The sequence below is a fragment of the Bombina bombina genome, chromosome 4 (assembly GCF_027579735.1).
Source record: "Bombina bombina isolate aBomBom1 chromosome 4, aBomBom1.pri, whole genome shotgun sequence".
NCBI lineage: Eukaryota > Metazoa > Chordata > Amphibia > Anura > Bombinatoridae > Bombina > Bombina bombina.
The window spans coordinates 474435343-474462915 of NC_069502.1; the positions used below are offsets into that span (position 1 = coordinate 474435343).

At 36.7% G+C, this 27573-nt stretch overlaps 1 protein-coding gene across 1 annotated transcript in view; it reads right to left on the reverse strand.

Annotated features, from left to right (window-relative positions):
- Nucleotides 1–27573, reverse strand: part of CSMD1 (CUB and Sushi multiple domains 1) — a 3127153-nt gene that overhangs the window by 569011 nt on the left and 2530569 nt on the right. Inside the window, 1 exon segment of the mRNA XM_053711946.1 lies at nucleotides 26220–26324. Coding sequence (XP_053567921.1) covers nucleotides 26220–26324 — 105 coding nt within the window.

Here is a 27573-nt window from a genome sequence, read left to right on the forward strand (position 1 = left end):
AGTAACCTCTAAACCTAACGCCCCCCCTAACTTTATATTAAAATTGCAATTTCCCTATCTTAAATTAAATTAAAACTTACCTGTCAAATTAAAAAAAACTAAGTTTAAGCTAACAATTTAACTAATATAACTATTAAACTAAAATTAAACTAACTACCAATTAAAGAAAACTAAAATATACATTAAAAAAATCATAATACTACTCTAAAAATGACAAAATATCTAATATACAAAAAATAAAAAATACTAAATTACAAAAAATAACAAACACTAAATTACGAAAAATAACGAAATTATAAAAAATAAAAAAGAATTACACCTAATCTAATAGCCCTATAAAAATAAAAAGCCCACCCAAAATAAAATTAAAACCTAGCCTACAATAAACTACCAATAGCCCTTAAAAGGGCCCTTTGTAGGGCATTGCTCTAAGTTAAACAACTCTTTTACTTGTAAAAAAAAAACAAAGACCCCCCAACAGCAAAACCCACCACCCAACCAACCCCCCAAAATAAAAAAAAACCTAACTCTAACAAAAACCTAAGCTACCCATTGCCCTGAAAAGGGCATTTGTATGAGCATTGCCCTGAAAAGGGCATTTAGCTCTTTTAAGAAAAGCCCAAACCCTAAAATAAAAAAAATTTAAAAAAAAAAAAAGTTTAAAAAATCCTTACACTAATCCCCGAAGATCCACTTACAGTTCCAGAAATCCGGACATCCAGGCGGTGAGAGGTCTTAATCCAGGCATCTCCATCTTCATCCATCACGGGACCGACATCTTCTTCATCCCTGTGGAGGCGATGGGCGGAGGCCCATGTGGAAGTCCATTGATCTGACGTGAAGGTCCTCTTCATGTGATCGTCCGCCGCACACTGAGGCTTGAAATGCAAGGTACCCCTTTTATACTAGGGGTACCATTTCATTCCTATTGGCTGAAAATTTGGAATCAGCCAATAGGAATTAGGGCTGCTAAAATCCTATTGGCTGTTAAATCCTATTTCCATTTTTTATTTTTTTTATGGGCAGCAAAAGAGCTGAATGCCCTTTTAAGGGCAATGCCCATATAAATGCCCTTTTCAGGGCAATGGGTACATTAGGTTTTACTTTATTTTTATCTTGTGGGTTTGGGGGAGGGGTTTTGTATACTGTTAGGTGGTGTTTGTTTTTCTTTTGTAGAAAAACAGCTGATTTCTTTAGGGCAATGCTCTACAAAAGGCCTTTTTAAGGGCCCACAAAAGGCCATTTTAAGGGCCCTTGGTAGTTAATTATAGATTAGGGTTTTTTATTTTGGAGTGTTTTTTTTTTTTAAAGGGTATTAGAATAGGAATATTTTTTATTGTTTTGGATAATTTTGTTTGTTATTTTTTGTAATGGTAGGTTTTTTTATTTTTTGTAATTTTAGTGTTTTTTTTGTAATGGTAGGTTTTTTCATTTTTGGTAATGTTAGTTTTTAGTGTAAGGCAGCTTAGGTTTTATTTCACAGGTAAGTTTGTATTTATTTTAACTAGGTAGTTAGTCAATAGTTAATAACTATTTACTAACTAGTCTACCTAGTTAAAATAAATACAAACTTACATGTGAAATAAAAATAAAACCTAAGCTAGCTACAATATAACTATTAGTTATATTGTAGCTAACTTAGGTTTTATTTCACAGGTAAGTTTGTATTTAGTTTTAAATATGTATTATTTAGTTAATAATTGTAACTTTAATTTAGCTCTATTTTAATTATGTTAAGGGTTACGGTTAGGGTTAGGTTTAGGGTTATTTAGTGGTAGTGATGTGGGAGGCCAGAGGTTTAGGGGTTAATAGCTTTATTTAGTGGTGGCGATGTCAGGTAGCGGCGGAATAGTGTGGGCGATGTTGGGGTGCGAGGGAATAGGGGTTAATAACTTTTTGTATAGTGGCGGCGATATCGGGAGCTGCAGATTAGGAGTTAATAGATTTATTTAGGTGGCGGCGATATCGGGAGCAGCAGATTAGTGTTTAATAACATTATGTAGGTGTCGGCGATGTCAGGGGCAGCAGATTAGGGGTGTTTAGACTTGGGGTTTATGTTAGTGTGTTAGGTTTAAACGTAACTTTTTTCCCCATAGACATCAATGGGGATGCGTTACAGAGCTTTTCATTCCACGCTTCAGGTGTTAGATTTTTTTCTAACACGCTCTCCTCATTAATGTCTATGGGGAAAGCGTGCACCAACAAGTCAAAATAGCGCTTGTATTTTATGTGATATAGGAGCTCAACGCAATCAAATTTCATTTTAGTACAACTTAAATGGAGGTCAGTACTTTAAATGATTAGAAGCATCTTATAACTACAAGAATAGAGAAATTATTAAATGTTTAATACCAATATCTTTATAGACCTTATTCACTTAAATACTATATTCATTTGGATAGTGTTAGAGAAATTAGGACATACAGCACTAATCTTCTTTTTATGAAGAATACTCACTATATCAAATTAAAAGAATGTACATATATGAGGATAAATATAATACAGTAGCTGACTTCAAGTCTTTACTTCTTATTTTTTCTGTTGGTTGTTTATAAGAAACAAAATTATCACCTGCTTCCTTATTTTTATCTTGCTGTAATGATAGTAGCATTGCTGCCGGCTATTTCATGATCTGCAAACCAACTTCACTTCTAGTTCTGCAAATGCATCATATCAGCACTTGATCATAAAGTTTCACACAAGCAAAGCACGGGAATACTCTGGAGGTTTTTCCTCTCTTCTTTAGATCATATAATAGTATAAAACTACTGAGTATCCACTGGTCCCTGTTGTTGCAAAGCAGAACTCATCATTTTCTAGTTAAAATGAGCAATCTCAGCAAATGGTGTAATATACAGTTGCACCTTGTAACTCTATACTGAGACATTGTTTTTTGTATCCAAACCCCCCCCACCCCAAAAAAATAAACAAAACTGCTGGGATCAAAACATTCAACTAGACATACATACTGTTTATTTCAGATACAATTTGTGGAGTGTTAAGGATAAACTGTGGGCAAAATATATATTAATACATATTAAAAATACCTTATTAAGTAAATCAAAGAAAAACATTTGTTGTTAGTAAATAACTAAAATAATAACACTGTGCATAACAACATTTATTTCCTACGCAGAAAGTAGCAGCATAACAAAATGTGTTTCCTACGCAGAAAGTAGCAGCATAACAAAATGTGTTTCCTACGCAGAAAGTAGCAGCACTGAACCTCTGCATATTTATTTTTTATGTCCCAATATAATTTTAGAGAGAAAAAAAATATTCTCAAATAAATCTTATGTTTTTTTTTGTCAAATTAAAATCAGAATAAAAGTAAGAGTGAAATGCAACCAATGTGCTGTAAATAAAATAACCTGATGCAAAAATAATTCAGTGCATAAACATTTGCCATGATCAGAGAGTATTTCTAGGTGGGGATGGATACACCCCATTGGTATTCAAATTCCAATTAGGGCACCTCTAACCATAGATAGTGCTGTAAAATGTATCTCCCAGGTGCCTTGGTTGATTTGCAATAAAATCACCAGATGCTGGATGTATGTTTCCCCCACATTTTGTTCCCTCGTGAATTATTTCTAAAAAACATTCGCCTAGATTACGAGTTTTGCTTTAGCCATAAAAAGCAGCGTTAAGGGGTCCTAACGCTGCTTTTTAATGCCCGCTGGTATTACAAGTTTGGCAGGTGCAGGTGTACCGCTCACTTTTCTTCCTATCTTTTCTATGGGATTTGCTTAACGCTGGTATTACAAGTCTTGGAAGAAGTGAGCGGTAGACCATCTCCTGGCAAGACTTCTACCGCATTTAAAAGTCAGTAGTTAAGAGTTTTATGGGCTAACGCCGGAACATAAAACTCTTAACTAAAGTGCTAACAAGTACACTAACACCCATAAACTACATATTAACCCCTAAACCGAGGCCCCCCCACATCGCAAAAACTATAATAAATATTTTTAACCCCTAATCTGCCTACCGGACATCACCGTCACCTACATTTAAACTTATGAACCCCTAATCTGCTGCCCCTAACATCGCTGCAACCTAACTACACTTATTAACCCCTAATCTGCCGACCGGACATCGCCGCTACTTTAATAAATGTATTAACCCCTAAACCGCCGCACTCCCGCCTCGCAAACACTAGTTAATTTTTATTAACCCCTAACCTGCCTGCCCTAACATTGCTGACACCTACTTACATTTATTAACCCCTAATCTGCCACCACCAACGTCACTATAATAAAGTTATGAACCCCTATACCTAAGTCTAACCCTAACCCTAACACCCCCCTAATTTAAATATAATTTAAATACATAAAAATAAAATAACTACAATTAAATAAATTATTCCTATTTAAAACTAAATACTTACTTGTAAAGTAAACCATAAGATAGCTACAATATAACTAATAATTATATTGTAGCTATCTTATGATTTATTTTTATTTTACTGGCAACTTTGTATTTATTTTAACTAGGTACAATAGTTATTAAATAGTTATTAACTATTTAATAACTACCTAGCTAAAATAAGTACAAAATTACTTGTAAAATAAATCCTAACCTAAGTTACAATTACACCTAACACTACACTATAATTAAATAAATTACCTAAACTACCTACAATTAATTACAATTAAATACAATAAACTAAATTACAAAAAAAACAAACACTAAATTACAGAAAATAAAAAAATACAAGAAGTTTAAACTAATTACACCTAATCTAAGCCCCCTAATAAAATAAAAATGCCCCCCAAAATAATAAAAAGCCCTACCCTATACTAAATTACAAATAGCCCTTAAAAGGGCCTTTTGTGGGGCATTGCCCCAAAGTAATCAGCTCTTTTACTTGTAAAAAAAAGAATACAATACCCCGTCAACATTACAACCCACCACCCACACACCCCTACTCTAAAACCCACCCAATACCCCCTTAAAAAAACATAACACTACCCCATTGAAGATCACCCTACCTTGAGCCATCTTCACCCAGCCGGGCACCAGTGGTCATCCGATCCGTCCAGAAGTCTTCATCCGATAGGCCAGAAGAGGACATCCAGACTGGCAGAAGTCTTCATCCTATCCGGGCAGAAGAGGGCATCCGGACCGGTAGAAGGCTTCATCCAAGTGGCATCTTCTATCTTCATCCATCCGACGAGGAACGGCTCCATCTTGAAGACTTCCAGCGCGGAACATCCTTCTAGGCCGATGACTAACGACGAATGATGGTTCCTTTAAATGACGTCATCCAAGATGGTGTCCCTCAAATTCCGATCAGCTGATAGGATTCTATCAGCCAATTGGAATTAAGGTAGGGAAATTCTGATTGGGTGATGCAATCAGCCAATCGGATTGAAGTTCAATCCAATTGGCTGATTGGATCAGCCAATAGAATAAGAGGTCAATTCTATTTTCTGATCCAATCAGCCAATCGGATTGAACTTCAATCTGATTGGCTGATAGCATCAACCAATCAGATTTTTTCTACCTAATTGCGATTGACTGATAGAATCCTATCAGCCAATCGGAATTCGAGGGACGCCATTTTGTATGACGTCATTTAAAGGAATATTCATTCATCGTTAGTCGTCGGCCTAGAAGGATGTTCCGCGCCAGAGGTCTTCATGATGGAGCCGTTCCTTGTCTGATGGATGAAGATAGAAGATGCCGCTTGGATGAAGCCTTCTAACGGTCCGGATGTCCTCTTCTGCCCGGATAGGATGAAGACTTCTGCCGGTCTGGATGTCCTCTTCTGGCCCATCGGATGAAGACTAGACGGATCGGATGAGGTGCCCGGCTGGGTGAAGACGGCTCAAGGTAGGGTGATCTTCAATGGGGTAGTGTTATGTTTTTTTAAGGGGGTATTGGGTGGGTTTTAGAGTAGGGGTGTGTGGGTGGTGGGTTGTAATGTTGGGGGGAATTGTATTCCTTTTTTTACAGGTAAAAGAGCTGATTACTTTGGGGCAATGCCCCGCAAAAGGCCCTTTTAAGGGCTATTTGAAATTTAGTATAGGGTAGGGCTTTTTATTATTTTGGGGGGGCTTTTTTATTTTATTAGGGGGCTTAGATTAGGTGTAATTAGTTTAAACTTCTTGTAATTTTTTTTATTTTCTGTAATTTAGTGTTTATTTTTTTTCGTAATTTAGTTTATTGAATTTAATTGTAATTAATTGTATGTAGTTTAGGTAATTAATTTAATGATAGTGTAGTGTTAGGTGTAATTGTAACTAAGGTTAGGATTTATTTTAGAGGTAAATTTGTCCTTATTTTAACTAGGTAGTTATTAAATAGTTAATAACTATTTAATAACTATTGTACCTAGTTAAAATAAATACAAAGTTGACTGTAAAATAAAAATAAACCCTAAGCTAGATACAATGTAATTATTAGTTATATTGTAGCTATCTTATGGTTTATTTTACAGGTAAGTATTTAGTTTTAAATAGGAATAATTTATTTAAGTGTAGTTATTTTATTTAGATGTATTTAAATTATATTTAAATTAGGGGGGTGTTAGGGTTAGAGTTAGGTTTAGGGGTTAATAACTTTATTATAGTAGTGGCGACGTTGGTGGTGTCAGATTAGGTGTTAATAAATGTAAGTAGGTGTCAGCGATGTTAGGGCAGGCAGGTTAGAGGTTAATAAAAATTAAAGTACTATGTATGTAGTATCCCAAGCGCTAAAAAGACAGCCTAAAGCTCACTACCAAATAAGTCCCCTAGCGGACTACAAGAAGGAAACAGTGGAAAAGGTATGGAGTGAGCGCTAAAACAAGCTTAATAGGCCAATAGGATGAAGAAGTGCACTAAAATGGTTCAAATGGGCTAGAACGATATAATGCTGATCTCAATAAAATGGACAATTTAATATGCATATAAACAAAAATAGGTAGTAGACGTGGATAAAGTTAAAATACTTAACATTAGCATGGATCCATGTAATGACTAAAACAGGTGTACAACAACGGTAAAAACAGTAATAAAAACAGTGATAAACAGACAGATAAGAAGTCAGTGAGATCCTCTGCGAATTAGGTCAGAGGTCTCTTTCTATGTGTAGATGTAATTGCGAATAGACACAGTAGAAACAATAATAATGGTGTCTGAGTGATAAAATGCAATAAGTGAAAAAATGCAATAATGGTTGGTGAAAATTCAATTACAATTGGTAAAAAACAAAAAAAAAAAATAATCCCAAATATGATTCAAAGTTCACAATACAAGTGAGAAAATAAACAGTGACCAAGGGTGATCCAAATCAGATAAATCAACAATCCATAAAAACCATATGTTGAAAAAATTAGTGGTGTAAAGTGTCAGTCCAAAAATCCATAAATAAAAAGTGATCCAGAAACAAAACAGAAATGGTGATCCAAAAATTGCAGATAATAGTTCAAAAGTAGAATCCAAGGTAATATAAAAATAAAAGTCTATGTAGAAAAACCTTCCATATCAAAATGTGTTGTGGAGAAATGACACGTGAAAAACAAAACGTTGGTACAATAAATACACAAAAATTGATAATAAACAAACGATCCAAACCTGTGAAAAGACAGAAACAAAAAATAGTGCAATAAAGTTTGTTACGCTTTAGAAGGTATGAAAATAAGCTCACCAGTATGTCTGTGTCAACGCGTTTCGGCCTATCTTAAGGCCTTTCTCAAGACTATACTGATGTGTAACTACTGGGAGCTTATATGGGGTGCCAAGTGATGCTATTGGTGGTAGGTTTTTGCGCCAAAAATGGATGTGACACCTCTTCCTGTTTAGCCTATTGGATTCTGGGACATAATAGAACTCTTTTTCTTTTTGTTTAAATCATATTATTATTATAACATTACTACTTATATTCGATTACCACATTATGTTTCAAAAGTTACCTATAATTTATTCATTTCTACAGTTGATTTCAATCCAAATTGTATTGAAAAAAACGTTAGTGAATACCATTACTTCCGGTTTCGTGTATCACTTCCGGTTTCGGTAAAAATCACTTCCGGTATGTCACTTCCGGTTTCGTTCGGGTCACTTCCGGTTTTGGCGATTTTACTCCCCACTTCCGGTTTTAGATTGTTTAGTGATACTATGATGAATCCCATGTCACTTTGTAATAAAATAGTTTTGGGCATATCTTCAATAATAATGTTATTATATAGGAATAGATTATCAATTGTTAAAAGCCTGAAATTGTCCATTAGAAACAATATTGGACTAATCACATACAATGTATCAAATGGAATATTAAAAGAATATATAATTTAAACATATATACATGTGTGTATATATATATATATATATATAAAAAGATGACGTGTATAAATAAGTAGACAAATAAATAAATAAGATCAATATAGTTAAATACATTTGAATAGTCTCCTAAAATCGTTAAGAAAAGCAATAATGTGTGAGTCCAAATTCTAAAGACCCATATATTGGCTCAAAAGGTGAATGGGACCTATATATATATGTCTGTAGGTTCATATATATTTGTGAAAGTATTGATGTCAGTTAGGGAGAAACCAATCATATGGGAAAAGCAGTGACATATCCCCATTCCCCTCCAAGAAAAATCTGTAGGAAGTCTTTACGAATATAGACTATTTCATATAACTCTCTGATGCTGTACTATTTAGTACTCTTTTAACCAGTTTCTGTTGTCCCAATTGTACCACAGGACGATAATTTTCGCTTTTTGTTGCTCTGACACATGCATGGTTTCTCCCTTTTCCCATATGATTGGTTTCTCCCTAACTGACATCAATACTTTCACAAATATATATGAACCTACAGACATATATATATAGGTCCCATTCACCTTTTGAGCCAATATATGGGTCTTTAGAATTTGGACTCACACATTATTGCTTTTCTTAACGATTTTAGGAGACTATTCAAATGTATTTAACTATATTGATCTTATTTATTTATTTGTCTACTTATTTATACACGTCATCTTTTTATATATATATATATATATATATACACATGTATATATGTTTAAATTATATATTCTTTTAATATTCCATTTGATACATTGTATGTGATTAGTCCAATATTGTTTCTAATGGACAATTTCAGGCTTTTAACAATTGATAATCTATTCCTATATAATAACATTATTATTGAAGATATGCCCAAAACTATTTTATTACAAAGTGACATGGGATTCATCATAGTATCACTAAACAATCTAAAACCGGAAGTGGGGAGTAAAATCGCCAAAACCGGAAGTGACCCGAACGAAACCGGAAGTGACATACCGGAAGTGATTTTTACCGAAACCGGAAGTGATACACGAAACCGGAAGTAATGGTATTCACTAACGTTTTTTTCAATACAATTTGGATTGAAATCAACTGTAGAAATGAATAAATTATAGGTAACTTTTGAAACATAATGTGGTAATCGAATATAAGTAGTAATGTTATAATAATAATATGATTTAAACAAAAAGAAAAAGAGTTCTATTATGTCCCAGAATCCAATAGGCTAAACAGGAAGAGGTGTCACATCCATTTTTGGCGCAAAAACCTACCACCAATAGCATCACTTGGCACCCCATATAAGCTCCCAGTAGTTACACATCAGTATAGTCTTGAGAAAGGCCTTAAGATAGGCCGAAACGCGTTGACACAGACATACTGGTGAGCTTATTTTCATACCTTCTAAAGCGTAACAAACTTTATTGCACTATTTTTTGTTTCTGTCTTTTCACAGGTTTGGATCGTTTGTTTATTATCAATTTTTGTGTATTTATTGTACCAACGTTTTGTTTTTCACGTGTCATTTCTCCACAACACATTTTGATATGGAAGGTTTTTCTACATAGACTTTTATTTTTATATTACCTTGGATTCTACTTTTGAACTATTATCTGCAATTTTTGGATCACCATTTCTGTTTTGTTTCTGGATCACTTTTTATTTATGGATTTTTGGACTGACACTTTACACCACTAATTTTTTCAACATATGGTTTTTATGGATTGTTGATTTATCTGATTTGGATCACCCTTGGTCACTGTTTATTTTCTCACTTGTATTGTGAACTTTGAATCATATTTGGGATTATTTTTTTTTTTTGTTTTTTACCAATTGTAATTGAATTTTCACCAACCATTATTGCATTTTTTCACTTATTGCATTTTATCACTCAGACACCATTATTATTGTTTCTACTGTGTCTATTCGCAATTACATCTACACATAGAAAGAGACCTCTGACCTAATTCGCAGAGGATCTCACTGACTTCTTATCTGTCTGTTTATCACTGTTTTTATTACTGTCTTTACCGTTGTTGTACACCTGTTTTAGTCATTACATGGATCCATGCTAATGTTAAGTATTTTAACTTTATCCACGTCTACTACCTATTTTTGTTTATATGCATATTAAATTGTCCATTTTATTGAGATCAGCATTATATCGTTCTAGCCCATTTGAACCATTTTAGTGCACTTCTTCATCCTATTGGCCTATTAAGCTTGTTTTAGCGCTCACTCCATACCTTTTCCACTGTTAATAAAAATTAACTAGTGTTTGCGAGGCAGGAGTGCGGCGGTTTAGGGGTTAATAAGTGTAGTTAGTTTGCGGCGACATTGGGGGCGGCAGATTAGGGGTTAATAACTATAATGTAGGTGTCGGCGATGTTGGGGGCAGCAGATTAGTGGTTCATAAGTATAATGTAAGTGGCGGCAGTGTCCGGAGTGGCAGATTAGGGGTTAATAGTATAATGCAGGTGGCGACGATGTCGGGGGTGGCAGATTAGGGGTTAATAAATGTAAGATTAGGGGTGTAAAGACTCGGGGTTCATGTTAGGGTGTTAGGTGCAGATATATTTTTTCTTTTCCCCTAGGAAACAATGGGGTTGCGTTAGAAGCTGGACGCTGCTTTTTTGCAGGTGTTAGGTTTTTTTCCAGCCAGCTCAGCCCCATTGTTTCCTATGGGGAAATCGTGCACAAGCACATTTTAGCCAGCTTACTGCTACCGTAAGCAACGCTGGTATTACAGTGAGATGTGGAGCTAAATTTGCTCAACGCTCACTTTTCTGAGGCTAACGCAGCCATTCAGAAAACTTGTAATACCAGCGTTGTTTAAAGTGAGCGCTGGAAAAAAAAGGCAACAGTTAACATTATAGTATTTGTCCTTATTTAAAGAAAAAAAAGTAATATTCCAACCAGTAGTGGTTATACTTGTTGATACAGTTATGTAGGTAAGAACAAGGTTATTAGATAATGTTATGTTGGTTAGGGGGGAGGAGCTTGGCCACTTGGATGGCTGCCTGAAATGACAGCTCCTAGCCCCACACTACCCAATCCTGATAAATACGACTGAAAAAACACCTAACACACACATCACAGCAGACCCGTTTGACACTGCCAATGCAGAAAGCCTGTCAGGGTTTTTTCCCTGTTTTGCTTGCCATGTGCTGCTGGCAGCCATTTTACTCACCTCTCTTGCTGACTCTGGTGCATACTGTGTGATGCTGCTCATTTCCTGCACTTCCTTTTATGGCCAGACTGGTGTACATCATCCGTGTGAGACAGGATGCAGTTTTCGAATTGTGATGTCATCACTTATTATTTAAAGGGCCTCTGTTCAGTATGCTTTGCCCTTGCGTTGTCTCAGATCTGTTTGTGAGAGCTCCTGTGTATAACCTGGTTGTCTGATATCCCTCCTGGTTCCTGATCCCTGGCTTGTTCCTGACTCTGCTCTTCTCCTTGTTCCTGATTCCGGATTGTTTGACTACTCGCTTTTGCTCCTGACTCGGCTCGTCTAACTACCAGCTCTGGTTTTGATTCCTGGATTGTTATTTGACTTGTGGACATTTTTTTTTTTAAATAATTTTTATTGAGGAATTTCAATGTGAACAACTCAAAGTACGACATTCCGTAAGCAAGTTACACATAGAATAACACATATGAGTCAACACTATCTTAGGCATATAAGTATATAAAATAACACATATGAGTCAACATTATCTTAGGCATATAAGTATATAAAATTTAAACTGCAATTACAGTCTAACCAAACATCAAACAAGAAAAACACATTGAATAATATAATATAGATGAGCATTATTTCCGGTTAACATTCAAAGCCTATAACATCCTCTTTTTATTTATATTTATAGTAGGGATAGAAATATCTTTAACCTTTATGTTATAACTTATATAAAATAAGTAACAGGGATATTTCTGTGGAATCTATGTTCCTTTGTTTATCTAGTAAACAAAAACTAAGGGAGGGCCGAGCCAAAATAATAGAAACTATAATCATAGGATGATAGGGATATGTAGTCTTATTTGTGGTTCTTAACGATATGTTGTCCAAACGTGTTCTATATCTCAGGACTCTAACTAGGGGGAACACATATAAAACAATAGAACTAACTAAAGCTACTGCATCTCCATACTGTAGACATATGAAGCAAGTATCTGGACATAGTCTAATTATATTATGAAGTAGGATTGTTAAAATATATATCAAATAAAAATTAGCCAATACCTAGTTATATTATCTGTCTCACATTATCTAGGGGGTAAAGGGAGCCTAACTTGTGAACAAGGTGTCAGTACATGTACTTCCCCCAATATGTCAAAAGTATACATGTAGATGGGTGAACCTGGAACAATATGTTGTCCAAACGTTTTCTATATCTCAGGACTCTAACTAGGGAGAACACATATAAAACAATAGAACTAACTAAAGCTACTGCATCTCCATACTGTAGACATATAAAGCAAGTATCTGGACATAGTCTAATTATATTATGAAGTAGGATCCAACATGGCAGAACAAAATGAAATTATACATACATACAAGTAACAATTGTCTCCGACCTGTAATTTCAGCAATAATATAATATAATCCTGCATTTTAGTATAAAACAAAAGATCCCATACATGTGTATAGAAGGCTTAAGTATATGTAGACCTAAGATGTGGCCATAGTGTATCTAGAAAGAAGTTGGTTATCTATATCTCCATATCATACATTATTTTGACCTCAGCATCCGGGTATGGGCCCTATACCCAGGCAGCAGGTGAGTTAACTATTAGTAGTATGAGATGGTAGTAGGTGGTAGTAGGTGGCCAAAACTATGCTCCCTTAGGACAACATGTTATCTAATCAATAACACTACAATGGACACAGGTAGCACCTAAGGACTGTGTAGTAACCAGAGTATCTACAAACTCCCCTCTGCCTAATGAATATAACTAAATTGTTCCAGCAGGAAACTGCAGTGATGATAACAAATACCTGTAGAACTATATCTCCCTTACAGTTAATTAAGCTCTATTTATGGGAAGTTTTTGCATTTTGGGATATCTAACACACTTATATGTTCTAGCCAATAGATTTAGGTAAGGAAATATATATGGGTGTCTCCACCCTGGAGATGCATAAATATTGTTCACCTAAACAAAATGTACCAGTACATATCATATTTTGTACAATAATGTAAACTCTAATACATGGGAATAATCAGATATTAATACATTCACACACAAAAATGCTGCTTTTTTTCAATGTGCATAACAATCAGGCAGTAGAGGAATACACTCCTAAATATATTTTATAAAGCTGCTTCCTCTATTTCAGATATCTTAAGTACATGGGGCGACACCACTCAAGCCATCCCTCTTTACATAGACATCTGACTAACTTGTAAACCCAGTCATATTATGAATATATTTAGCTATATATCTAAAAGGTACTAGATTTGGGTTAATGTGTCTAGAAGTTAACATAGCTCCATATTAAGTTGTAAATAGTTGCATATCAACCCATTACGTATAGCTAATAATTGTATCTCCCCAATAGAAGCAGCTCATCAAGGTAATATAAACCTAGATATAGGATAAGAACATGTTTAAATAATGTACTCTCAACAGCCTTATCATTTTTTAGTATCAGAGACCTTCCATTGTATTCACAAATATATTATATGTGGGAATGTGAAAGAAATGAAATGGGGAATAGTTAGTGATCTAGTATCACTTATCATTGGTTTAAAGTGCCTAGAAATATATATTTGCTAATGGTGGACAGTACTGTGGCTAGATAGTATCACATTAAATACCGAACAACCTAGGCACATAGAAATAATATATGTCCTATAATTAAGTACACGAATAATGACAGTGAGCATAACCGTACTACCGCCCCTCTAAGAGGGGTGCAAGATAAATAGTATTAAAGTCCATATATATTATTTGAGCCTTAAGCAAAAACTAGGGGTAACTATATAATAATTGCATAAATGAAGATCTAAGGTCCCCATATGAGGATCTCAAGTAAATCAGGGCTCAGTCTCAAAGAAGCGTCATGCTATGTTTGGGTAGTAACAACTGAAGTCCACAGCATCAATAATTTGAAGGAAAAAGGTAGCATTTGCTGCTGGGTGTCTATGCTGTATGAAGCTGTAAAGGATAAATAAATGCTATAAAGCTTGAAAAACCTTTTTCCTTCAAATTATTGATGCTGTGGACTTCAGTTGTTACTACATTACAGAGTGGCGTTTGCAGTAGCCCTCCATCACGTGCATCAGGTGTGTGCTGTCTGTCATATGTGAAATGCTATGTTTGGGCATATGAGTCTCGCAAATATAGTTCTTGCCTATTTGCAAAGACTTGGTGAGTAGCCATGTTACTGTTCATTTATCCTATGCCAAGTCTGCTCCGTATGATTGCCCCAGCATGTGATCGCGCTTCACACAAGGTATGTACACTGTGCCAGTATGCCTCTATAGCCGCTGATGGACTCTGGATACACTCAAAGAGACAGCACCCTTGCGTGGCTTCATCTAAGACCAGGCAAACCTCATTACACCACTGCCATCTAGCACAGAGTCCGGTAAAGAACCTCTCCATCCTCCTCGGTTCCCCAGGTTAGAATGTCAGTGCTTCTGAGACTCGGTCTATTACTTCCCAACCAGTAAGTATTGTGGCTTCATCCGTCTCCAGAAAAACTCCTGATGCTTATCACAAGATCTCCCCCGGAGACTGGCAGCATCCTCCGGTGGGCGAGTAGGTGGGAAAGACTGAAAGGGGTTCTGACTAGAGGGATCTGGTGATCTACCTTGCAGGTCAACTGGGGAGCCTGGGGCTATCTCCCGGGTGCAGATTAGCTCCTCATTGTCCATTGGCATCGGGGAAACAACCTCTCTAGGTCTCGCAACCTGCAGCAGAGAGTGCATATCCCGCTGCAGCGTAAGCTCAAAATCCAAAAAGAGATTGAGGAGGGCACTTGAAATATATTCCATGTTATATGCTCCAGGAGGGTTTGCAGACCAAATTATGGTAGCAGCAGCGTTTTCGTTAAAACAAGCCTAGATGAGTGTCTTTGGCCTCATGTATGCTGGGAAGCTACCTTGTGGCTTTAGTAACACAGTGTGGGTATCCAGGTTTCAAAACATACAGTCACAGTTTCTTCATGGCTCCATTGTACAACAGTTTCTGATTGATTTTAATGAAATTTGCTTCAAAATCCATAAGACTTTATGATTATTTTCCAAAAAAGGTCTATATAGAAGCAGGAGCGCTCAAGATAAATGTCCTGTCACTACGGTAGTTAGCTCCGCCCCCCCGACTTGTGGACATTTTATTATTTTTTGCTATTAATAAAGGTGTGATTATTTTTGCACGTCTCATCTCAGTCTGATTCCTGGCACCCTGACATTACGCAAGGGCCATGAATCCTGTTGGTGCTAATAATCCACCTTTACCTGCCATAATTTCCAGGATGGATGAACAGGATCCCCGCTTGGATCAATTTGAACTAGCCCTGCAAACCCTGCAGACTCGCACTGCACATTTGGACCAAAGTGTCCCGCAAGTTATGGCTGCTCCTGTTTCTGCTGCTGCACCTAATACTACCAGGAGTATGTTTGGTTCTGCACCTCTACCTCAGCGTTATGGAGGCGATCCTAATCAGTGCAGAGGGTTTTTGAAGGTGGGCATTTACTTTGAAATGTTACCTCAGGCGTTTCCCTCTGACAGAGCTAAGGTGGGATTTCTCATCTTGTTACTCTCTGACACAGCTCTAGCCTGGGCTAATCCCTTGTGGCCTCCTTTCAAATCCCTGAATTTGTGGCCTCCTTTGAAAGGGTATTTGATGTTCTGGCTCGCGCCTCATCTTCTGCTAAACGACTCATGTCCATTCAGCAAGGTACAAGATCTGTTGCTCAGTATGCCATTGAGTTCCATACGCTTGCCACAGAGGTAGGTTGGAACAATGAAGCCCTTGTTGCCGCCTTCTTTCATGGGCTCTCTGATGCGATTAAAGACAAATTTGCTGCCAGAGATTTACCAGAAGATCTCGAGGCATTGGTGTCTTTTTTGATCCTAATTGACATCAAACTAAGTCAGAGGCCCTCTTTCAAGGAGCGCTTGCAGAAGCCTCCTGTTCCGTTGTCTCCTATGTGTTCATTCCCACCCATGCCTCCTGGTCCTGAGTCACCAGGTACTGCTGAGCCGATGCAGTTGGGATACACGCGTCTCTCCTCCATAGTCACCCACGCTCTTGTTGACTCCGGTGCTGTGGGCTATTTCATTGAAAGTGCTTTTGTATCAAAGCACTCCATTCCTGTGTTGCCTCAGTCCATTCCACTTGCTATTGAGGCCATTGATGGCAGGCCCCTTCAGCCCGCACTCGTTACTCACAAAACTGCTCCATTATCCATGGCTGTTGGGGCTCTCCATTTTGAAACCTTCCAGTTCCAGGTGATAAACTCTCCACATTTTCTGGTTGTTCTGGATTTTCCCTGACTCTAAAAGCACAATCCCAGTCTCGACTGGCGCAGGTCCGAAATTTTGTCGTGGTCTTCGCAATGTATTTCCACTTGTCTTCTAAACCAGTTAAAGTCTTGTGCACTTCTTCTGTATCTCAAGAGAGTTCCTAGATGTTTTTGACAAGGTGCGTGCTGGTACGATGCCTCCTCACCGGTCTAACAATTGTGCCATAGACCTGCAACCCGGAGCCATTCCTCCTCAGGGCTCGGTTTACCCTCTGTCTGTTGTGGAGATTTGTGCTATGGAAGAGTATGTTGTTGATGCTCTGTTGCGGGGAATCATCCGCAAATCCTGCTCTCCTGCAGGGTCTGGCATCTTCTTTGTGAAGAAAAAGGGTGGCAAGTTAAGACCATGTATCGATTATAGGGGTCTTAATCGTCTTACCATTAAGAATGCTTACCCTATTCCGCTCATTACGGAACTCTTTGACCGCCTCAAGGGAGCTACAATTTTTACTAAACTTGTTTTGAGAGGAGCGTACAATCTCGTTAGGATCAAGGAGGGCCACAAATGGAAAACAGCATTTAACACCAGGAGCGGGCATTATGAGTATATTGTAATGCCCTTTGGCCTATGTAATGCTCTTGCTGTTTTCCAGAAATTTATTAATGATGTCCTACGAGATATGTTGCAACAGTGTGTTGTAGTGTACTTGGACGACATCCTCATACACTCACCCACACTTGAGGCTCACTATTCTGATGTTACGCGGGTTCTTCAGTGACTACATGAGAACGGCCTGTTTTGTAAACTCCAGAAATATGAGTTCCATCAGACTCAAGTTTCCTTCCTAGGTTATGTTATCTCCATTGCAGGGTTCTCCATAGATCCTGACAAGTTATCTGCAGTTCTGTAGTGGCCTCGCCCAGTTGGTCTTCGGTCTATTCAACATTTTTTGGGGCTCGCCAATTACTATAGAAAGTTTATTAAAAACTTTTCTTCCTTGGTCAAACCTATCACAGACATGACCCGTAAAGAGAATGATCCACTCCATTGGTCACCTACTGCCATTAAGGCCTTTGATAGTCTTAAGACTGCCTTTGCTGCTGCTCCAGTTCTGGCTCATCCTAACCCTGTCCTGCCTTTCGTTCTTGAGGTCGATGCATCTGGGACTTGAGTAGGTGCCCTCTTGTCTCAATGTCCTACACCTAATGGTTCCTTGCATCCGTGTGGTTTCTTCTCTAAGAAATTGTCTCCAGCGGAGTGCAATTATAAAATTGGAGACAGGGAATTACTGGCCATAATTTTGGCACTCAAGGAATGGGGGCATCTTCTTGAGGGTACTAGCATGCCAGTGCTCATTCTTACTGACCACAAGAATTTAACTTATCTATCTGAGGCAAAACGTTTGTCGCCCGACAGGCCAGATGGGCGCTATATTTGTCTCGGTTTAATTAGGTGGTCTCCTACCTGCCTGGTAGTAAGATTTTTAAAGCTGATGCCCCTCTCTCGACAATTTTCGCCTCTGTCCAAGGAGAAGTCTTATGCCTCCTGACCATATTTTGGCTACCATACGTACTAATTTGATTTCTCCCTTGGGGGAGGAGATCCTGGCTGCACAAACCAATGCACCTTCTGAGAAACCTAGTGGTAAGTGTTTTCTTCCTGAGAATCTTCGAACTAAACTTTTTCACACCTACCACTATCCTAAAGCCGCAGGTCTCCCTGGCAAGAACCAAATGATTTGGTCTGTCACTCAACAATTCTGGTGGCCAGGTCTAAGTTCTGATGTTGCTGCATATGTTGCCTCCTGCTCAGTTTGTGCACAGAATAAAACTCCTCAACGTCTTCCTGTGGGTCTTCTTCAACCTATTGCTAATGGTGAGCATCCTTGGACACATCTTTCCATGGACTTCATTGTCGAGGTCCCTGTTTCCAATGGCAATACTGTTATCCTTATGGTGGTTGACCGTTTTTCTAAAATGTCACATTGCATTCCCTTAAAGAAGTTACCTACCGCTCAGGAGCTTGCTTCAATATCCAGCTTTCCTTCTCCTCAGCATATCACCCTCAATCCAATGGGGCTGCGGAACGGTCTAATCAAGCTCTGGAACAGTTCCTCCGTTGTTATGTCTCAGATCACCACAATAATTGGTCTGAACTGTTACCTTGGGCAGAGTTTGCTCGTAATAGTGATATTAATGCTTCCTCCAAGTTATCCTTGGTGAATTATGGGTTTCAAACATCCTTGTTGCCTGATTCATTCATGTCTCAAGGTATTCTGGCTTTGGAGGAGCATCTCCGGCAACTCCATTCCACGTGGGTGCAGATTCAGGATTGCCTTCATCGTTCTATGCAGAGCCAAAAGTTCCAGGCTGATCGTAGGCGTCTGCCCGCACCTTCCTACCAGGTTGGTGATAGGGTTTGGCTGTCTTCCCGCAACTTGAACCTTCGTGTGCCTTCCAATAAACTAGCTCCCCGTTATGTTGGTCCTTTTCGAATAATCCAACGGGTCAATCCTGTGGCCTACGCTCTTGTCCTTCCTCCTGCAATGCGCATCTCCAATGTTTTTCATGTCTCCCTCTTGAAACCATTGGTTTGTAATCAGTTTACCACTGTGTTGCCTTGTCCCCGTTTTATCTTTGTCAACAACCATGAGGAGTATGAGGTCAGCAGCATTATTGACTCTTGTATGTCAAGGGGCCATGTACAGTATTTGGTTCACTGGAGGGGCTACGGTCCAGAGGAATGTGCATGGGTTCCCTCCTCTGATGTTCCTGCTCCTGCCCTCCTCGGTGCCTTCCATGTCTGTTTCCCCAATAAGCCGTTTGTCCTCCCACGGGGGAAGGGTCGCTGAGGGGAGGGTACTCTCAGGGTTTTTTCCATGTTTTGCTTGCCATGTGCTGCTGGCAGCCATTTTACTCATCTCTCTTGCTGACTCTGGTGCATACTGTGTGATGTTGCTAATTTCCTGCACTTCCTTTTATGGCCAGACTGGTGTACATCATCCATGTGAGACAGGATGCAGTCTCAGAATTGTGATGTCATCACATATAGACCTGTTTGTGAGAGCTCCTGTGTATAACCTGGCTGTCTGACATCCCTCCTGGTTTCTGATCCCTAGCTTGCTCCTGACTCTGCTGTTGTCCTTGTACCTGATTCCGGCTCATTTGACTACTCGCTTTGGATCCTGACTCGGCTCGTCTGACTACCAGCTCTGGTTTGGATTCCTGCTTGTTATTTGACTTGTGGACATTTTATTATTCTTTGCTATTAATAAAGGTGTGATTATTTTTGCACTTCTCGTCTCAGTCTGATTCCTGGCACCCTGACAAAGCCGAGGGTAACGCGCTACCACATGCCCGAAACACAGTAGATCAGAGATACAGAGTGGTGGACTGATATACACCAGCTCACCGAGCACAGGAAAACACAACACGCAAGTGGTAAAGATCTGGCATGACTGAGCCATACGGCAAGGAGACCATCCTCTCGCCAAGGCCCTAAGAGCAACCACATGGTAGCCTACGATCGGCACTCAAACCCACAGGTGACAACAGACCAATGGATCAGCTAACAGCCACATATAAGCCACTGCACTCCTGTCTCCCTAACATGGAGCACCAATAGGGTAATCACTGAAGGCAGAATTGCAGTGCACAGGCTCCTGAGAGGGTGCTACCATATCACACTCTACCTACCATACTGTTAATACTATAGCCTGCAATTAACTTCCCACAGGGATTGGCACACTGAAAGAGCAGACTCTATAAATCCCATACTTTTAAGGAGGGCTACCCCCTTCCATATAATCATACCTTCTAAAGTGTTTAAACAGAGTTGAAGGGCCCACTAGCCTCCCATAAGCCTTCTAATAAATAGGAATAAGGGACAGAAACACTCGAAGCTCACAGTTTCTTGGATGAAACCATTCTCTAAACAACACCCTCATACCCAAGCTGGCAAGCTTTGAAAGAACCACAACTTTAAGAAATAGTCTTTTTCAGTGAAATTACCCGCTTTGCATAGAGGCTACATAGAAACAGAGACCTGCTAATCTTTAGAGGCCTCATACAACAACACTAGGCCAACCGACAGCAGCTAAAATGGTACCTTACATAAAAATGAGGGTATGCTTGGGCACAAATCCAACAAACCAGAGGGACACACAAACTCCAAAATGATGCACAACTACCTTAAGCAACCATAATCTTCATCAATAAAAACTAACATGATGGGAAGTGTTACAGAGCAACCGACAGTAGCTCCAAACAGCTCCCTCGAGCCTCACAAAAGAAGATCCACAGCCTTTATGTATTAAGGAAGACATCAAAGAAATGATGACTGAAGTTAAAAGCTGGTATGGAAAACTGAAAATAGACCTCACGAGAGTGACCCAAAGAGAATCTACTCTATAAGAAAATCATAATGTTACGTATAATGATATACAACACATGTCCCATCTAGTATATGACTAAGAAAAAATTATACATAATTTGCCGTAAATGGTGGAAGACCTAGACAATAGGGCTGAAGAAACAATCTGTGTATAAGAGGCATAGAAGAGCCTATCCAACCAGCGGCACTAGAGGGCTGCATACAGGATCTGCTCCGGACTGTCAAGATGAGATGCTATTTGGAAAATCCCCTAATCAGGCAAGTTATAGACACTACTTTACCAAATTACTTTAGGGAAAATATAGATGAAAGCCTCCCCTAAACAACGATCTGGGAAGCGCATAAGTACATAATAAGAGGGGAATTCATAAAATATAAAGCTAGAGAAACAAGAAACAACAGGCAGTATCTTAACTCAATAATAGTTTAACTCAGCTTTTGGGAAAAGGAGCATAAAAAAAACATTAACTCCACTACTACCTTAGATTCCAACTGGACAATGACATTCTGGGAGTGGCCAATGCAGGAGTAATAGCATGGTTGCCCACTAAACAAAGGTCAAAAGTAACTTCACACCTCCCAGTACTGTTGATTTTTTTTTTTTAAATTTGAGACAAAATACTGAATACTTTGACTCACATCTCCACCGCCATATCTCACATGATACCTATCTATCACAATCCCACATTACCATGGAACCACAGAGAAAAACATTATGAGCAACAGGCACAAATTAAAGACAGGACGTTATATACCCTCAGTAAGGAAAATAAACACAAAACACTATATGAAATACACAAGACTCTTCCAGATATCTCTATAATTTGGTTCTCACACACCCAGTTGAACCACTTTGTAAACACACACCATCACAAACATTCATTAACAAGGCAAGTGACACCCTTTGAGGTCCTTTGTCTGCAAGAATCCCCCACGAAACAGACACTACATTCCAAGAATGGAATAGAGCTTTTATAACAACCAAAAAAGCTTACATATGCATGAAAATACAGGAAACTAATTACAAATTCCTCAACACATGGTATCTCACCCCCAACAGGCTAAAAACCATATACAAGTCAGCCAACAGTAAATGCTGGAGGGACTGTGGAATTGACAGGTCACCTATACATATCTGGTGGGAATGCCCCAAATTAGACACGTTCTGGACAGAGATCATAACCCAAATGTCTAAAGTTTTAGGAAAAACAATACCCTAAACAACTTGTATTTCTCTCACTTCCTAAAATAGAAAACAAAGCCCATAATGCACTACTTCCATTAATGATAACTAGCATTAAACTCTTAATTCCAAAACACTGGAAGACACTTATAACCCCACAATAGAGGAATGGAAACTACAGGTAGACACACTGCTGCAAGTTGAAAGGTATCATCACATAAAGAATCAAACGATCGATATACATGAGATAATGCTAGACACTTGGAAACAAAACACACAGTACGATTCTTGGTAGTATACATGCTGGCCCTCAGATTCACAGAAATAGTGAGTCCAGCACTGCCATAATATTCATTGTGACTCACTTGTCCCCCTTTACGCCCCCCTCATTCTTTTCCTTCTCTTAACCCCCATCCCTTTACCTTGAGAACACAACCTCACCACCCAGGTTATTGCGTTGATGGGAATCAAAGGATAAACTACACAACAGATATTAGTTAATTTTCTATAGACTAAGCAGACACGCAAGTTTTAAACGTGAAAAGGACATATACAGACCAGACATAAGCACATAGAGGGCCCCAGGTTATTCAGTACCTTTGCAATGGGCTCTGTTGTCATAGACGCAACTATGTAATACAAACTCTCTTGTATCCCAGAGTGTCATCCTTTAGGGCTTGGTTAAAAATTATTTTAAATGCGTGTATTTTCTACTTATGTGTCAATGATGTATATTTGGACTGTAAATCATGAAGATCAATGCTATAGGGGATGTGCAGGCTTCCTCCACCACCAATCTTTAGCACATTGAACTTTTATATAGCATCCTAATATATCCCACCAAACTCAAAGACTGAAGAGGATCTGTTATATTCTCTGTATTAATTTCATGTTCTGAACTGATACACAAATGTATACTCCTTTTTTGACTTTGTAATAGTTAATTGACTTTGTATATTGAATATTCTATTCAATAAAACTTTTTGGAAAACAAAAAAAGTTATGTTGGTTAGATTGTTTATGAAAAATAGTATTTATTGTTTCTAGAACAAGAACTGGCAAAAATAAAGATGTTTGGGATAATAAAAGGCTTATATAATTTTAATTGAGGGACAACATTTTATATTTAAAAAGTAGAATTTTAGGCACTGAACTAAAAAAGTTAAAAAGCTGACAAGTAAACAAGTATTTTAGTAGGGTTTAAAGAGAGCAAAGATATTGGTAGTGTATGATGCAATGCTGTCTTTGCCTCAAATTACTGTAAGGATTATTTTTTTATTTATTTACTAAAATCCAAAGTGGATAGTAAAAATTACCTTTCCCTGTCATTAGTGACATGAAAGCATATATGTTCTATTCTTCCCTAACAATAAGAAAACATTATGAGGTCAATCACAGTCCTGTAGAAAAACTTGTCAAATTATTTTTCTACAAAAATCCCCATTTAATGATGAATTTTGTAGAAATACAATAGATATAGTTTTGTAAATGATTGTGATACACCCTAATAATTGTAAATAAAAAACAATAATTTTAAAGCACAATCTACATATCTATCTTTTTATCTATCTATCTATCTATCTATCTATCTATCTATCTATCTAGCCTAGGCAGTGCTGTATTTTATACCTAGAATGAAAATTAAAGAAAAGTCACATGAACATTCTTGGAATACTACATTTTTTATAAATACAGTATGAAGTGTAACATGAACAGATAAACAACAATTGAAGTAATACATTCAAGTTTATGAATGCTCCAACCTGTGGGTTTTGAAAAACATTTATCAAACATACATTTTATTGAGAACACTGAGGATGCAAATATTGTTTGAAATTTGGCATTCAGGTGGTAGAACAAATTATATTTTTCATTTATTTTATAATTCAAATATGTCTGTAGAACATATGGTTACATATAAATATTAAATTAAAGTTTTTAACCCGAAACTTACCCTGAAGTGTTTAATAATCAGCATTTACCATTCTTATTGAGTGAAGGAGTTTTGGCTGTTATTGTGATTCCTAATGAATTCAATAAAACATGCACCCAACCCAAAAGTTGAAAGTTAATATGTTGAATATTCATGGGCAATACTTGGCATTCTACAGAGTGATAATGAATACAATAAAATAAAGTGGTACTTACATCTTCTCACTGCCACTAATTTAAAACAGTTTAAAATATTCTTCCCAAGACATTCTTTTAAAGAAACAAAGGGTTTATTGCTCAGAGGTTTCGAAAAGGGAAAATAAAAAGTTTGATTATTTTGGCTATGTATTAGTAGAGATAGGTAAGTGTATCTTCATATTCATTACAAAGAACAAATGCTTGAGGTGTTTTTTTCATTCTAAACAAATGAATGTTTTCCTAACATTCCCCAGATTATTTTTTGCAAACAAATTTTAAGTTTCAATAAAAGAAGTATAACACTTGAATATTAATATTCCCATGTTAATTCTTATATTCTTCTATGTAAATTATATGGAACCCACATTCAAATATAATATTTGAACATTACATTCAATATTTAAATGTTAACATTTGTTCTAAACAGACAATCACTCATCCCTACTTCTTTGATGTTTATTGTGCAAGCTTTTGTAAGTCAAAATACAATTCTGTTTAGCAAACATCTTACAACTGATTGGGTATTGTAATTACAGAATTTCCATTATTTATATATTCAACAGAAATGTTCACTCATGAATTTTTACAATATTAATATGTTTTATGTATATTCTGTTAAATTACAAATTGCTGTTAATGGGAACCTGAAAAAGGTATATTAGAATAGCTGGAATGACCTTGGCAGCTAAAATTATTTTTTGTTTATTCATCTTTCAATTTATCCTGAAAATAAATTACCTGTGCTGAAAACAAAAAACAAAGAGCTAGCTACTTAGTGGTGTTTGTAACATGAATATATAGCGGTACATTTATGAAAGGGAAGCAACATCATACTAGTCAATAAAATGGCTTAAATCAAACAAGAGCCTTCAAGCCTGCATACAAATAGTTTTAATTAGGTTAATAAAACACACATGATGGACTGTTCTGAGATTTCTGTCAGGACCATGACAATAACTCGATACCAAACCTGTCCATTCATTTTTTGAGCATGTATTTAGTGCACATTAGATGGATTTTATTTGAATTTTAAGACCACTCGTTAAAGTTAATTTCCATAGAATTCAAACTGAAAATTTTACATACTTTATTTTAGACACTCTAACAAGCAATGAAATTCTGTTAATTTGACCTTGGTCATCATATAAATCAGACTGTTTTTGCAGACCCTACTTCACTCTAAGAATGTTAACACAGCTTTGAAAAATACATCTTCCATGCAAATGACTGAACTGTATTATCATATAATGTAGTGATTATTATTTCCACAAAATTACTAAAGAGTTGCTTGCTAAAAAAATATGAGTCTAAACAAATGCAGATCAAGTACTGGCACTAAAAAATGTCCATCTACACCATATTTTTCAGTAACATGAATATTGATTTATTCTTCTCTATAAATTCTGAGGTGCAAAATAAATAGATTTCATCTTCTACAAGACAGCAACAAGTACAAACTAATAATAACAATGAATTAAGCAGTCGGATGATTCAGTACAAACAAAAATGACAAATGACTACAGATTGAAGGAATACAAAACAACAAAATGTATTTGTGAATCTTAGCTTCAGAGTTGCAAGCAATGAGTGGCAATCTTTTATAATGACAGCATTTGTGTGTATGTGGACATATACATGTGAAATGAAAATCATTTATATGAAGATATTTCAAGTAAAGTATTAATAGAGTTAAAATAATTCTTATCACAATATAATTTAATATAAGAAATCTGGAAATAAAATGAAATGCCTTACTTTTGTATTCCAGATGAAAACCAGCTGCAGCCACACTTATATCAGAATAAAAGTGCAAGTAAAGTTGATTAGACGTGCTGTTTAACAAAGCTGGAACAGTAGTACCTAGCAAATAAAAGATAAAAAAAGGGTTTTTTAAAAAGGCACATAAAGATTACATGTACAGAAAAGAGAATCTATTTATATATATATATATATATATATATATATATATATATATATATATATATATATATATATAATATATATATATATATATAGAATATATATAGAATATATATATATTATATATATATATACTGTATATGTATATGTGTATATGTATATGTATATATATATATATATAATAATATATATATATATATATATATATATATATATATATATATATATATATATATATATATAAATTTATGAAAATGTACTGTACTTGAAAAGGGCTATCTGGCTGACTGGATTGCCAGTATTATATAGTTTAGGAGTTACCAACCCTATTTTAGGATTATTATGGGTCTTTTGAACTGATTGGAATGTGGTAACTTACTTTTAAAGCCCTACAAAATGCCTTGTGATGTTTATTGCACGGGGGTTATATTGGGATATGAGCCATTTTTTGGAAGCAAAGCAGCAGTATAGTGACAGAGCTGTTTATATCAATCAAATCTGAGCAGCCATCACACTGCAGCAACTCCAGAATTTCAGTTGTAGTATTGTATGTCTGTCAGTTTAATCAGCTCTTGTTATAGCTCCATTAGAGTGACTTGTATAAGTCCTTAACCTATATTGCAGATGGGGTAACTAACAACTAATATCTAACAAGTGTCACATCATGTTAAGCTTTTAGATATTGTAATTATATTTAACCAAAAGTTCATGTAATCACTTGTCATGTATGTTATTTAAATGCATTTAGACACAATGATAAGCCTTATTATGTGTATTTTAAACCAGAATGTTAGGATCACATCTGCATTAAGGAAATTCAAAATATGTCTTGGTCTATACTGTCTTTATTTTTTCTATGGTAGTATATTGGAACTTTTTTAATAGCCACATTGCCTATGTTCACAAGTTTTGCGGAAAAAAATTTTTTTTCCAGCTTTCACCAACATCTAAAAACAACAACCCTATTTTAATATCAGAAGATCTATGGCTATCAGTAAACAGTCCCAAAGTACCTTTTTGGTGTAAACATATGAAAATAAATATAAATTACAACTAATTTTAAATGATTCATGCTGTTTTAAGGATCTAGTGAAACACATGAAGATGATGAGTAGGTAACATATGAGACAGAATGGCATGAATACGTGTTTGTATCGGATTAAGATGTGCTAAGTGTCTATGATTAAAG